A 14121-nucleotide genomic window follows, 5' to 3' on the forward strand; every position below is an offset into this window, starting at 1 on the left:
AAATGTCGAGGGAAAAGATTCTTAAGATACTTATGAAGAGATCAGTTATTTTCAAAGTGCGTGGATTCCTTAGAGGTTATTTCTTCTTCTTCTTTTTAAAAATTGATTTGATTTTTTGACAAAAAAAAAATCAAAACTGCAAAGAGTGAGATAGAGTTGCCAACATAGAACATCATGGAATGAACTGAACTAGTATAATTTCACTGCTGCAATTATAGCCCTTTTAGAGGAGTCATGAAAACTGAAATGCTGTTACTATAGCAGTAAATTGGTCTCAGAGAGACTCTCTTATTTTTCTTAAGAAAAAATAAATTTCTGCAATAAAACAACCAAAAGGTAAGAAAAATAATCCACCAAAAGCCACAAATGTTTCTGGAAGCAAAAATATAATTCATGAACAAATACTGAAAAGGGAATTTTTTTTTTAAATGCCCATACCATTTAAGGAACAGAAAAGGATGCCAATTTTTAGAGAGAATATTACAGTGTTATTCAAATGATGAGTGTCTTTTTTTCCTAGTTCTCTCAGAGGATAAGAAAATGGGATATTTTATTAAAGAGAAAGATAATTTATCTTGTATAAGATATAGACATTAAGATATAGTTTGGCTGAAGAGCTAAATAAAAAGCTCGCTTTTTTGCAAGACCTACATTTTTAGCTTAGCACATACTGCAGACAGATGACTAAACTGATAAAAAGGTACAGTAGCAATTTCCCCCAGTGGTGATGATACTGAATGAGCTATTTTAGCATCATCTGGGCATTCAGATACTATTTTGCTAGAAAGATATACAATGCTTCAAAACACTTTGATGGAATAGCACTGAAGATATTCAACTCTGTCGTGAGCATTGCCACTTTGTTCGCATTTATGTACGGTGACGTTAGGCTGGTAAAAGGAAGCGACAATTTCCGATTGATAAATTGATGGCCTTTAGGTCAAAATACAGTGAGTTCTGGGAAGGACCAGTCCCAGATGTCCTGAGTGTTAAAGGGTTTTATGCAGCAGGAAGTCTAGGACATAACTGGTTTGGATGACCCATTCAAGGAAAGATAGCATATTGAATATGCTGTAGGGACAGAGAGGAGGCAGGGCCTAAGAATTAAAGCCATAACTGAGATTACTGGAAACCAGAGGGCATGGTGTATTCCTAGTATCTTAAAATCTTGGGACAGAGGGATTTTTACTCCAATCAGGCAAGATGCAGGTTTTCAGGTTGTGACTGGGGAAATCTGGTGTAACTTTTGGAAACTCTTTACACATGATTGCCATACCCCGCTGTGAAAAAGTCTCTTATATACCCAGATAGAACATCTCTGGCTCTGAAACACATCTATCCATACAAAAGTATAAATGCTTTTTGATTGTGTCATTTCTCTCTGAGTTTTCTAAGACTAACCTTCTATCCTGACCTACAGTGTACCCTTTTCCATCAAATTACGGGAAAGATACAAGAAGTAAGATGATTTCTGAAATCTATTCTAGCTTTGATATTTTAGTATTCTATGACTTGGTTATGGAGAATGACTAGGGATTTCTTTCAGATAGAGGAAGTCTTCCAGATGTTCCTGCTTGGAGAGACTACTGGTGTGATATCTTGGAATGTGGCAAGGTCTTTGAAATAACATTAATAGTCACTGAAAGAAAGCCGGACTACCCATATGGGGAAAATCCAAGTGAATTAAGAATGTCCATTTTTCAGATTTGGAAATGTAATTGGATGGAGATACACTGGTACATATATTATATTTTAGATGGATCCAGTTAATGAGCCATTCTTTTACAGGAAGGGGATAGTGAGCTGAATTGCTTCTGGGAAATGATGCGGTTCTTTTCACAACACAAAGTTTCTACCTGAAACAAAGGCCTATTTTTAAATAACAATATTCTTTAACAATAAAAACAACAAGAATTTATCAGGCACCTATTCTGTGAGAGGAACTGTGTTAGGTGCTATGGAAATAAATATAAGGAATGAAATAATCCCTAGCCATAAAGACCTTGTGTTTTAATAGGGGATACAAGTATAAATGTAAGTACACATATATATGTGTATATGATTTATATGGAAAGGAAAATACAAATAAATACAAAATTGTTCATCTAAGGTAACTTGGGAGGAAGGATACTAGAGAAGGTCAAGAATGGCTTCAGTTAGACTTGCTCTAGAACTGTGTCATGAAGGAAGAGAATTACATGAGAAGGAGAAGATGGAGAGAAAGTGTGTTCTGGACTTGGGGAATAGCCAGTGTAAAAACATGGATACAAGAAGTTACAATGTTTTGTTTGAGGAACAGAGAGAAGGCCAGTTTGTTTGGATCACAAAGTTTGGGAGTAATGTTCAGTGGGCTGGAAAGAGGTTGGGAGTCAGTTGTGAAGGGATTTAAAAGCTACAGAGAATTTTGTTTGATTCTTGACATGATAGGGAGCTCCCTGAATGTATTGAATAGGACAGTATCTCTAAGGTAATAACTGTGTGAGTGGATAAGTGGTTGAATATTATGAGAGATGTTATGGAAATTGAAATGACAAGATTTAGTCACTGATTGGATTTATTGGGAGAGTAAAGGAGGGGGCTATGTAGGGAGGGTGAGGGAGGAAGGTTGTTGAAGGGGAATGAGGAGTTGAGAAAAATGTTAAGGATATAAACCTGATAAACTAGAAGTATGGTGGCATCTTTGAAAGAAATAGGGAATTTGGAAGAAGGGAGGGTTTGGGGGAAAATGAAAAGAGTTTAGTTTTAGAAATATTGCATTTGAGATGTCTCTGGGACATCTAATTTGAAATATCTCATAGGCATTTTTTGATATGGGTCAGAAACTCTGGGGGGGAGAAGAGAATGAGGCACTATATGTAGATCAGTGAGTCAATTGAATAGAATGGTAATTGAACTGATAAAGGGGAGAGGGAGGAAGAGGAGGAGAAGGAGGAGGAGGAGAAGGAGGAGAAGAAGAAGGAGAAGAAGAAGGAGAAGGAGGAGAAGGAGAAGGAGAAGGAGGAAGAGAAGGAGGAGAAGGAGAAGGAGGAGGAGGGGAAGGAGGAGAAGGAGGAGAAGGAGAAGGAGAAGAAGGAGGAGGAGAAGGAGAAGGAGGAGGAGGGGAAGGAGGAGAAGGAGGAGAAGGAGAAGGAGGAGGAGGGGAAGGAGGAGAAGGAGGAGGAGAAGGAGAAGAAGGAGGAGAAGAAGGAGGAGGAGGGGAAGGAGGAGAAGGAGGAGAAGGAGAAGGAAGAGGAGGGGAAGGAGGAGAAGGAGGAGGAGAAGGAGAAGAAGGAGGAGGAGAAGGAGGAGGAGGAAGAGGAGGAGGAGGAGAAGGAGGAGAAGAAGAAGGAGAAGGAGAAGGAGGAGGAGGAGGAGAAGGAGGAGGAGAAGGAGAAGGAGGAGGAGAAGGAGAAAGGAGGAGGAGGAGGAGGAGAAGGAGGAGGAGGAGGAGGAGAAGAAGGAGGAGGAGGAGAAGGAGGAGGAGGAGGAGGAGGAGGAGGAGAAGGAGAAGGAGGAGAAGGAGGAGGAAGAGGAGAAGGAGGAGGAGGAGAAGGAGGAGGAGGAGGAGGAGGAGGAGGAGGAGGAGAAGAAGAAGAAGAAGAAGAAGAAGAAGAAGAAGAAGAAGAAGAAGAAGAAGAAGAAGAAGAAGAAGAAGAAGAAGAAGAAGAAGAAGAAAAGGCAAAGGAAGAGAAGAGGGCCTCAGACAGAATTTTGGGGAATGCCCACAGTTAGGGGAATGATATATGGATGATAAAAATAGCACAGGAGACAGAGATGGACTGGTCAGACAGGAGGAAACTCAGAAGAGAGTAATTCCATGAAGGGGCAGGTAGGTGGCACAGTGGATAAAGCACTGGGCCTGAAGTCAGGAAGACCTGAGTTCAAATTTTACCTCAGACACTAACTGTGACCTTGAGCAAGTCACTTATATGTGTTTGCCTCAGTTTCCTCCTCTTTAAAATGAGCTGGAGAAGAAAAGGGAAACCACTCCAGTATCTTTGCCAAGAAAACCCCAAATGGGGTCACAAAGAATTGGACCACACTGAATAACAACGTCATGAAAACCCAGAAGGAAGAGATTATCCAGTAGGAAAATAATCAGCTGTAATACACAGTGTCTAGTAAAGTAGACAGATTCAAAAGTAAGAAGATTGCTAAAAGTATATCAGATTTGGCAATTAAGAGATGATTAGGCTAGGTATAGTGAAATGCTCACCATCATTATAACTGGGGAGGCTAAGTAAAGATAGGGGAATAGCTTGAACTCTGGAGTTCTGAGCTGTACTGAGCTACTGAGAGTGTATTCACAAAGAAGTCCAGTTTTCTATCCCTCCCCCCTCCCAAATAATTTCTCCAATGTTGTATGGATGCGAGTCATAGAATATCACCACTCCAAAGAATTAGAGCTGAAGATCACCCAAAGAGCAATGGAAAAGTGAACAATAGGAGTAGGCTATAACAGCTCATAATTGAAGAATTTCATGGGAGAACAAGTATTAATAATGGACAGACACCCCATGTGTTTCACTCAGAGCTAAATAATATCAATAAATCTAGAGGGAAGACTCCAGCATAATGGGTTGAATGCTTATAGAGAATTTATAGGAAAAGTGAGAAGAGTACAATGGAGTAAGAAGGCATGGATGGATCATAGGTTCCTAGATGTAGAAGTGGGATCTTATTGGTCATTTAGTTTGACCCCCCCGCCCCCCATCTTCCAGAGGAGGCATAGGATAAATGTCTTGCTTGAGCTCATAGTGGTAGAACTGAAAGGATTTGCAGAGGTGAAGAAATACACCAATGAAATCACAGATCATTAAATGATCAAAGCATGAGTTGATGATTAAGTTTTTACTGATTTGTTATTTTTGTTGTTGTGTCATTTCAGTCATGTTTAACTGTTTGTGATCCCATTTGGGGTTTTCTTTACAAAGATACTGGAGCGGTTTGCCATTTCCTTCTCCAGCTCATTTTACAGATGAGGAAACTGGGGCAGACAGGGTAAGTGACTTGTCCAAGGTCACACAACTAATGTCTAATTCTAGATTTGAACTCAGGTCTGCATCACCTGGCTGACTGATTCATATGTTATTCTAATTAATAGTAGTTTTGTTTCCACCTCTGTGGGGGAAAAGGTCAAATCAAGACAGGAGAAAAGCAGGTTGGAGAGTGGTTGCTTTGGGAGAAAGGGCAAAAAAAGAAGAGGAGCAGAATTTTTCATACAGTTATACTGGAAAGAAGAGTAGGGAGTAGAATGGGAGTTAGGAGATATGGGTTCAAGTCCTAGCTTTACCAGGGACAAGTTGTGTGGCCTTGTGCAAGTCACCTTTCTGAGTCTTAGGTTCCTCCCCTGAAGAATGAGGAGCCTGAATTTCAGAATCTCTACTGCTCTTTCCAACCTAATATTCAATGACTAAATCTAGCACTTGTTGTCCACAAAGGGGGAGGGAATTTGCTACATTGGAGTCCTACATTAATGTGATCCTTTTGCCTTTTCTCTCATCCTCTTCATGTAGGGCAGTATATTGTTATTTGTCCTTCATTCTAGAAGAGGATCATGACATTGGGGTGATGCCATGACTTGCAGTGAATTGGATTTAAGTGAAGGAGGGCTGTGCAAAGTCACCAACTCACTCTCTCCTCCAGAGCCATCTGCGTCCAGTGGCAAGACAAAAGTCAAGACAACAGGATGACTGGAGATGTCTCTGGATGTTTAAGGAGGCAATTGGGGTTAAATGACTTGTCCAGGGTCACACAGCTATTAAGTGTCTGAGGTAAGATTTGAACTCAGATCCTCCCAACTTCAGGGCCAGTGTTCTATCCACTGCAAGACCTAGCTGCCCCAAGGGGCAGTAGAATGAATTCTATGAACATAGTATTGTAAAGATTTACAAAGTGCTCTTTATTGTGTTTTTTACTTCTCATGACAAACATGTAAGATAAGTAATGCAAATCCAGGGAGATGACTTGGATCTGAATTCCCTTGAGATGTTCATTCTTCATTTCTGAGCACCAATGACATCATAGGCTGATAGCTTGACTTACATGTGAATTGGATTTAGGTGAGGCAGTGTTGCCCAAAGTTGTCAGTCTTTCTCTTTTTCAGAGTCACTGAAGTCCAGTGGCAAGACAAGAGTCAAGACAACTGGTGATGGCCCAGGATGCAGTGGGTGACCTTGATGTCTTCCATGTCTGACCAACTTCTCAGCTCTCCAGGCTCTAAGAGTCTGCTTCAGCCTCCTTCATGGCCATTGGAACAAATTGTTCTCACATGCCTATTCCACAAAGGGAAGTCTTCACATGCTTGAGGTAGACATCCCCCTAACTCATCAATGGATTTGAGATCTGTCAGTTAACCTCAACTTGGTTTAGCCTACGGCTTTTTTTTTTGGGGGGGGCAGGGCAATGAGGGTTAAGTGACTTGCCTGAGGTCACACAGCTAGTAAGTGTAAAGTATCTGAGGCCGGATTTGAACTCAGGTCCTCCTAACTTCAGGGCCAATGCTCTATTCACTGCGCCACCCAGCTATCCCTTTAGCCTACGGCTTTTTAAACTTTTTCCACTCATGACCCCTTTTTGCCTGAGGAATTTTAATGCAACCTTGGGTATAGAGGTATATAAAATAGGTATACAAATCAAACATTTAATGACAAATTTTTCATGATCCTCACATTCAGTTATGACACCCCATATAGGGTTTAGCCCATCTGCCAAGACAGGTTTACCAGGATGTGACTGATGCACATGCTACAATTTCTTAGAGTCACAGGTGAGAGTAGGGTGACAGATAGAGACCAAAGGTGGATGAGCAGCCCTGAAAAGGAAAAGCCTTGGCAAGTCCTCACACCAGAGGTGCTAGTCCTCCCTGAATACCCCATACATCAATACTACGGGGTGAGGAAACTCTATCTAGGTGGGTTCTCTGAAATTTATAGTCTTAGAGTACTTAGATGTTGGGACTTTACGAGATATATTTCAGAGTTGGGATTTGAATCCAGCTTTTCTGAGCTTTGAGGCCAGATCATCAATGTTACCACTTTAGTGCATATATATTATCCTTATTTTATAGGTTGCATAGTAGACAGGGTGCTGGCTTAGAGTCAGGAAGACATGAGTTTGAAGGTAGCCTTAGACATTTACTAGCTGTGTGACTCTGGGGAAGTCACTTAATATTTGTTTGCCTGTTTTCTTACCCATGAAATGGGGATAATAACAGCAGCTATCTTGTGAGGCTGTTTTGAGGATAAAATGATGTAATATTCATAAAAGGCTTAGCATGTATTCAGTGTCTGGTATGTATTAGGTACTATATTAATGCTTATTCCCTTCCCCCAACTCCCTGTGAGAGAACAGAGGCTGGGGAATTTGAGTTATCCTTAGTCATAGTACAAGTTCATAGAGTCCAAAAAGCTAGAGCTAGAAGGGACTTCCTAGTCAATGCCCCTCATTTTACAGATAGGGAAATTAAGGCCTAGAGTGGGCTAAATTGACTTCCCCAATTTCACAAGGTCCGTAAATGTCATAGGTTGGATTGTCAACCCAGGTCCTCTGATTTCAGAACCATTGCCCCTTCCAATCTCCCATATTGAAGTAGAAGAGCCAAGATGTGAACATAGGTTTTAACTAGGCATAGTGATCTTTCCACTGCAGGGAATCCTTGTATGTTGTCTCCTGGGGTCCATCCTATGTATAATTGGAGATATGACCAGAGGATGAGGTGCAGGTATGTCTCTGTATACTATTGTTACCAACCCAAACCAATGTAATGCAACATAATGACCTTACTATTGAACATTTGGTAAATGCTGACATCTAAGCCCACATTGGGGGGGGGGGAGAGAAATACTCTCTAACTGTGGCTTTGGGCTTCATTCTCAAACTGCCTCCCTCACCCAATGAGCATACAAGTGACCCCGGCTGAACAAAACTTCAAATAATGGGCGCTGACGTGCTGTGTTTGTTAATGAAAAGAAGTTTCTAATTTCCAATGGGACCATAAGCCCCACATATTCATTTAGGAGATGTGGTCTCAAAACCAAAAACGTGCATGCTTCAATTAAATGCTACCCCAAGGCCAAAAAAAAGCAGTCTGGGAAATGAAGCAGGTAAGATTTCCCTCCAGATTCAGTTGACTCTTACACGAGCTCAAGACTCAGGACTTCCTCACTCACCCCAGCTGTTGTAGTATTGTTTAATGTAAAAATAAACTAAGCACAAAATGTTGTAACTACCAGGTCTTTCCTGAGTTCTACGGAGGCTGCTTGATTGCCAAACGAGGGAGAATTCCCTGTTTATTTGAAGGATAAAAATCTTCGACATCATGCTGTTTTAAGGGGTTTGTTATATCTCAAGAACTCCCTCATTCTGAATTAAAACACTAAAATTGCAGACTGGAAAGGAAACTCAATGAAATATCAATGTGTCTAATACCAGGAGCTTCTCTGAGTCCCCAGTGCTTAGGTTTATTAAAGTTGGTATTAGAAACAAGCTATTTAAGAGAATGTCATCATACTGTGTTGGAAAACTCATTAGGGAAGAGAAATCCGTGAGGAGCTTTGCCACTAATGACAGTCACTGGAATGGCAACTGATGCAAAACAATCACTCTGATGCTGTGAAAAAAGACCACCAGCCACTTGATTACTTCCATACTGTCTTTAATGAGAGAAATAGGCAGAAACAGTCTATTGGCTTTGGTGGAGATGCTAAATACTTTCCCTATTACCTCCTTTTAAAAATGTTTAAATCACTAATTAATTAACCTATCCATTAATTAATTAATTAATTAGTTTATTTGGTGGGGCAATGAGGGTTAAGTGACTTGCCTAGGGTCACCTAGCTAGTAAGTGTCAAGTGTTTGAGACCAGATTTGAACTCAGGTCCTCTTAAATATCCTGAAACTCAGGTCTCCTGAATCCAGGTCCCGTGCTGTATACACTGTGCCACCTAGCTGCCTCCTATTCCCTCCTTTTCAAAGGAGGAAAACTGTAGTTCAAATCCTAAAAACACTCTCAGAAGCATGTAGGTTTAACCTTCAAGTCAAAAGCATAGACCTCAATGAGAACTACCCTAATAAAAATCATCTGACAAGACCCAGACCTATAATTTTATGCCTGAAAGCAGCTCTCAGGGAGCAACTGTTTTTGTTGTTGTTGTTGTTCTTTTGTTTTTGTTTTTGTGGGGCAATGAGGGTTAAGTGACTTGCTCAGGGCCAGTAAGTGTCAAGTGTCTGAGTTCAGATTTGAACTCAGGTACTCCTGAATCCAGGACCAGTGCTTTATCCACTATCCACCTAGCTGCCCCCAAGCAACTGCTTTTTATCAGTGACATCTTCTTGGTAACTCATAGTCTTAGGGAGTTGCCTAGAGTAGTGAGAAGTTAAGTGACTTGCTCCAGGTCATATAGTTAGTATGTGCTATGGAGGATACTTGAACCACAGTCTTCTTGGATTCAAGGTCAACTCTCTATTTGTTATATTATGCTGCTTCTAGGATTCAAAGTGACCTACAGAGAACTTTCAGAATTCTTCTGTGAACTTATTAAAATTTAAAGAAATATTCTGTGGTTAATGCTATCTGTGAACCAGATAATTGTTTTGTTACTCTGTTAGTATTCTAACCAGTTCGTGGACATATATGCTATTTCCTTTTTTTGGATGCATATAGTTGGAAAGGAAAAGTCTTTGTTTATTCTTGAATGACTCTGGAAAGACTGCTAGAAACTGTCACACACTTCCACATGGCTGATAGGACTTAGTACTTGTCTCTGTTGTGCAGTTATGCCCAGCTAAAACCCAAATGTTGCCATTTTGTTCCATTCTCCCTTAGGATGTGATGTTTAATGGCTACATATCATAGCGATCCTATTCCTACCATAAAGCAAAATGCCCAAACTACCCTCAATCTAGGTCAATTGTAGTTTCCCAAATATTGGAGCTCTGGCTATTCTTAGTTCATGTGTGAGAAAGGAAGCTTCTCTAGTGGACGCTTCCCTAGGTGCAGTCTGGAATTGGGCAACGTTCCAGCCTCCTCACTAGGACACCAAAACATTCCAATATGTGCTCTGTGAGGTATGGCATAGCCATGGGGTATCCCTTTACCGTATCCCTATGCATAGATAAATACATCTGTTCAGGGTCTTCTCTGGGGTGTTGCTTAAATGTGAAATGAACCTTGGACTGACTGCTGAAGGGGTGCCTGGAGGGTTCTTAAGAATCTCAATTGATTCTATTGCTTTGGTGAGGAGCTCCAACACATTTGGGAGAGGACTGAATGAAATTACATTTAAGTGCTTACTATGTGTAAGGCACTGGGCTAAGGACCAAAGAGAAACTTTCAAATTTTTGCCTTTTCCTAAGATTTGTTAGGCAGGAATCCCCTAACCAAAAACTATCTAGATCAGTTGAACTGGTCTTGGGAGAGCTGTCAAACCAGCTCTATAATATTCCTGGATGCCTCAAGGGTATACCTTACCATTCTAAAAATGTACTCTCTTTTGATAGTCAAGGAAATAAACTGGCTCAGGACTGGGGTAAGTGAATTTTAGGCAAGAAAAGACTCAGGTTCAAGGAGCTGATGTCCAATAATAAACTCAATGCCTTAAGGGAAACTGTGAGAACTATTTTTCTGTCCTCTCACCAATTCCTGTTTGGTAGGCAATGTAGCAACATTTTAAGGATTGATGACTAGTTATCTGGGAACTAAAACTGACTAGAGATGGGAAGATATGGAAAGAAGAAATTATCATTACTTCTGAGAGACAAAAAGCAAGTTAGAATCCATAGAGAAAGGAGATAATGGAAAAATGCACCATAGTAACCTTACAGTTTAGTTCACAGATTGCAGTAAAGAGCATCTGTTATCAAACGTTCTTCTGGAGTGGGGGTGGGGAGGAGAAGAGTTTGGAAGGATGATAAGGGGAGAGTCATGTAGGAGCATGCCTGTGTAAACCAGAGGGAAGGAGGGTATAAGAATTCTTATGTTGCTGTTGGGAAGTTGAGTTTGATTATCAGGACAGAATTCCCTTTGCCTTGCCCAAGCCAAATCATGTGGGAGAATAAAATTATTAAGATGTTGCTTTGAAAACTTCATCTCTACGTTACTCTGTGGCTTCTACTCTATGGGATCTGGTAGAGGGAGGCCAAGATGAGAATACAAGTTAGAGGCCTAACAGAAATATCTTTATTTTAATGGATAGAAAGCATTCAACCCCTAATATTAGTGACCCACAGCTCTATTAACAATTCTTCTGTCCTTTTAGTTTTCATTTCAGTCATGGCTAGGAATTTTTGGTTTATATGTGACTCAAAAGATGAATATGGATCATTCATCATAGGTTCCTTCAAGGCAAGGATTTTGTCTCGTTATTACCAATGCCCAGAACCGTACCAGGAACATAGTAGACAATACAATGCTTGTTGGTTAATTGCTTCCATAATATATTCACACTGAACATAAGATCACAGAATCAGAGATAGAAGGGTTCTAAGAGTACATCTAGTCCAACACCCTTTCCCTTATTTTATATTTGAGGAAACTGAGGTCCTGAGAGCTATTTGACCAAGATCTCAGAGGAAGTGGCAGGTCTGGGATTTGAACCCAGACTCCAGGGCCAGTGTTTATTCTACCATATCATAGGGACTCTCAAAACATTATTGTAATTTATTATTATTATTATTGAAAAAAAATTTTTTTGTGGGCAATGAGGGTTAAGTGACTTGCCCAGGGTCACACAGCTAGTGTCAAGTGTCTGAGGCTAGATTTGAACTCAGGTCCTCCTGAATCCAGGGACAATGCTTTATTACTATAACTGGGAAGTGTCTGAGTTCCCAATAAGGCATTTTGTTTTGTATTTGCATACTTTAATTCTCAGCTATGGTTTAATACCAATGAACTCCTAAGAGAGTTTTCCCTATGAATGTTTTACTCCTTATGTAAAAAATACAAATGACATTCTTTGGTGTTTTTATCAGGCATATAAAATAATGAAGTCACTCCCAAGATGTCTATACAAATAAACTAAGCACATTTGATCATGGTTTGTTTTTTTTTTTTTGTCTTGCTTACTTTTCTTTGTTTGTTTGTTGTTGGTTTTTTGTGGGGCAGTGAGGGTTAAGTGACTTTTCCAGGGTCACACACCTAGTAAGTACTTGCTTATTTTCTGAAAATTCAGTAATGGATGACTCACTCCAATGTGAAAAGAAATGAGTGAATCAGCATCCATTTATATCCAAAGAGTTGTACACATGCACAAACACAGAGTTATTTTCACACATTTTACTTGAGCTTAGTTCAGAAGTTAGGTGTTTTAACTTCTAATGATAAGCTGAGAGCACTTTAGCATTCAATGGAGGGAAAATATGAAGGGAAAACAACCCAATTTGTATGTAGCAATAGAAATAGGAGGGTTTATGAGTTGAGACGTATGCTTTGTCACAGGGGAAAATGTACCTTGGGTTCCTCTCCATTAGGGTACACTTATTTGGATATTCACTAAAAATTGAACATATTATTTTGGTTTCTCAGTCCTGAAGCAGACCATAGAAAACCCTCCCTTTGCCAATTTCTATGGAAGGACAGTACAATAATTGCTTGTACATTACAGGACAAAGTCACAGATGGATCAACTACCTGACAAGGTCAATGACTCTTTCCCTCGGAGCGGTGCTGACCGGCTCATCATTAATCATTACGATCTGATCTCCTGGGATAAGTTTTCCTTCTGAGGGGCCACCTGGAGACAAATGAGAGTTAAGTACCAGTTAGCTGATCATTGTTAACACACTGACAGTCTCTTCTCTTGTACCTTACCACCTGGAAAGAATTCTCCTGCAGAGCTGATATTTTCTATAGCAAAAGGGTCAGGGTGCTTCATCTGGAAGCAAAGGGCTTCTCCCTAGGTGCACTGCCAATGCTTCAGTCTCTGAATACTCTTTTCTAATGCTCGAACTATCTTGGCTGCTAAGTCTCTTTTTAAAAATTACATATGGTAAAACCACATCTGCCTGAGCCAAACATCTGGTACGAACAGAGAATATCATTCAGTTGGAAGTAGAATATTACTTCCATGTGCCTAGGCATTTGATATTAGATGATGGACTTGACATTTGATTGAATTTCTCAGTTTTCACCCAGATGTTATCCTCATATAGATATAATCCAAGTCATTCCTTTTAAATGTCAATGGTGGTTTTTAATTTTTAAATTTTTTTAAACAATGAACACGAACAAGTCATTAAGCATGGTGCGGAGCATTTAGCCAATAAAAAGACATTTTAAGTTGGAAGGGACATTAGACATCATCTAGACTAACCTCCTCCTTTTATAGAAAACTGAGGATTTGGAGAGATGAAGTCACAGTATGCTCAAGGTCACATGGCTTATTTGTGGCAGAGATGAACTAGAAACTTAGGTGTTTTGACTTCTAGTCTAGTGCTTTTTTCTCTAAACCATATTACTTTCTATTTCATATTTGCATTACTTCTATCCCTGAATGAGACAAACAAATCCATATTTAATTTTCAGGGGAGAGTGGTGGACAGAGATAGCGAAATCTTACCATATCCACAGGAGAATATCCACATTACAAGTGTGGAAACTGAAACTTCAATGGTGTTGACCTTCACAGAGTGATTTACAAAAAACATTTGTAGAACTCATTTTAATGACTAGTGAAAGCAACCATTAGGATCCAATGAAATTGTTCAGTGACCAATTGTTAACTACCTGTTTCAAAATAATCAGTTCTTTGAATTCAACCCCACCAAAGTGATTACTTTGAATACTAATTGTAGTCCTAGATTCATGTGTTTCAAATGGAAATGTGAATGTGGCACAGGATAACCTTAATTTAGATGTTATGTTGAAATCTCCCTTTCTTTTCTGATTTTCCCCTCTTTATGCAATGTTCTCTACTATCTAGGATCTTCCCAGGCCTCTCTCCCCTCCAAATATGGCACCTGCTGCTAAGCATCCCTGTCTGCGATGATAGAATCAGCAGGGACAAAGAGGAGGAGGGGAAAATAAGTCACAATAAATAGTTGTTCTTAATGTCTCAATCTGGCCCTCTCTCCTATCCCATTCTAGTGTATCTTGCCTTTAAGGGAGAAAAACTTGGGAAAGGTTGGATTTTGATAATAGGATTG

At 40.0% G+C, this 14121-nt stretch overlaps 1 protein-coding gene across 5 annotated transcripts in view; it reads right to left on the reverse strand.

The window, feature by feature from the left end:
- The window catches only part of FRMPD4 (FERM and PDZ domain containing 4), a 775708-nt gene that overhangs the window by 159588 nt on the left and 601999 nt on the right, over window positions 1-14121 (reverse strand). For all 5 annotated transcript variants that reach the window (XM_043995169.1, XM_043995167.1, XM_043995168.1 and 2 more), the window contains one exon: window positions 12608-12710. In XM_043995169.1, the coding sequence (XP_043851104.1) occupies window positions 12608-12710 (103 nt within the window). The remainder of the gene's footprint in view (window positions 1-12607; window positions 12711-14121) is intronic.

This window comes from Dromiciops gliroides, chromosome 3 (genome assembly GCF_019393635.1).
Source record: "Dromiciops gliroides isolate mDroGli1 chromosome 3, mDroGli1.pri, whole genome shotgun sequence".
Lineage (NCBI taxonomy): Eukaryota > Metazoa > Chordata > Mammalia > Microbiotheria > Microbiotheriidae > Dromiciops > Dromiciops gliroides.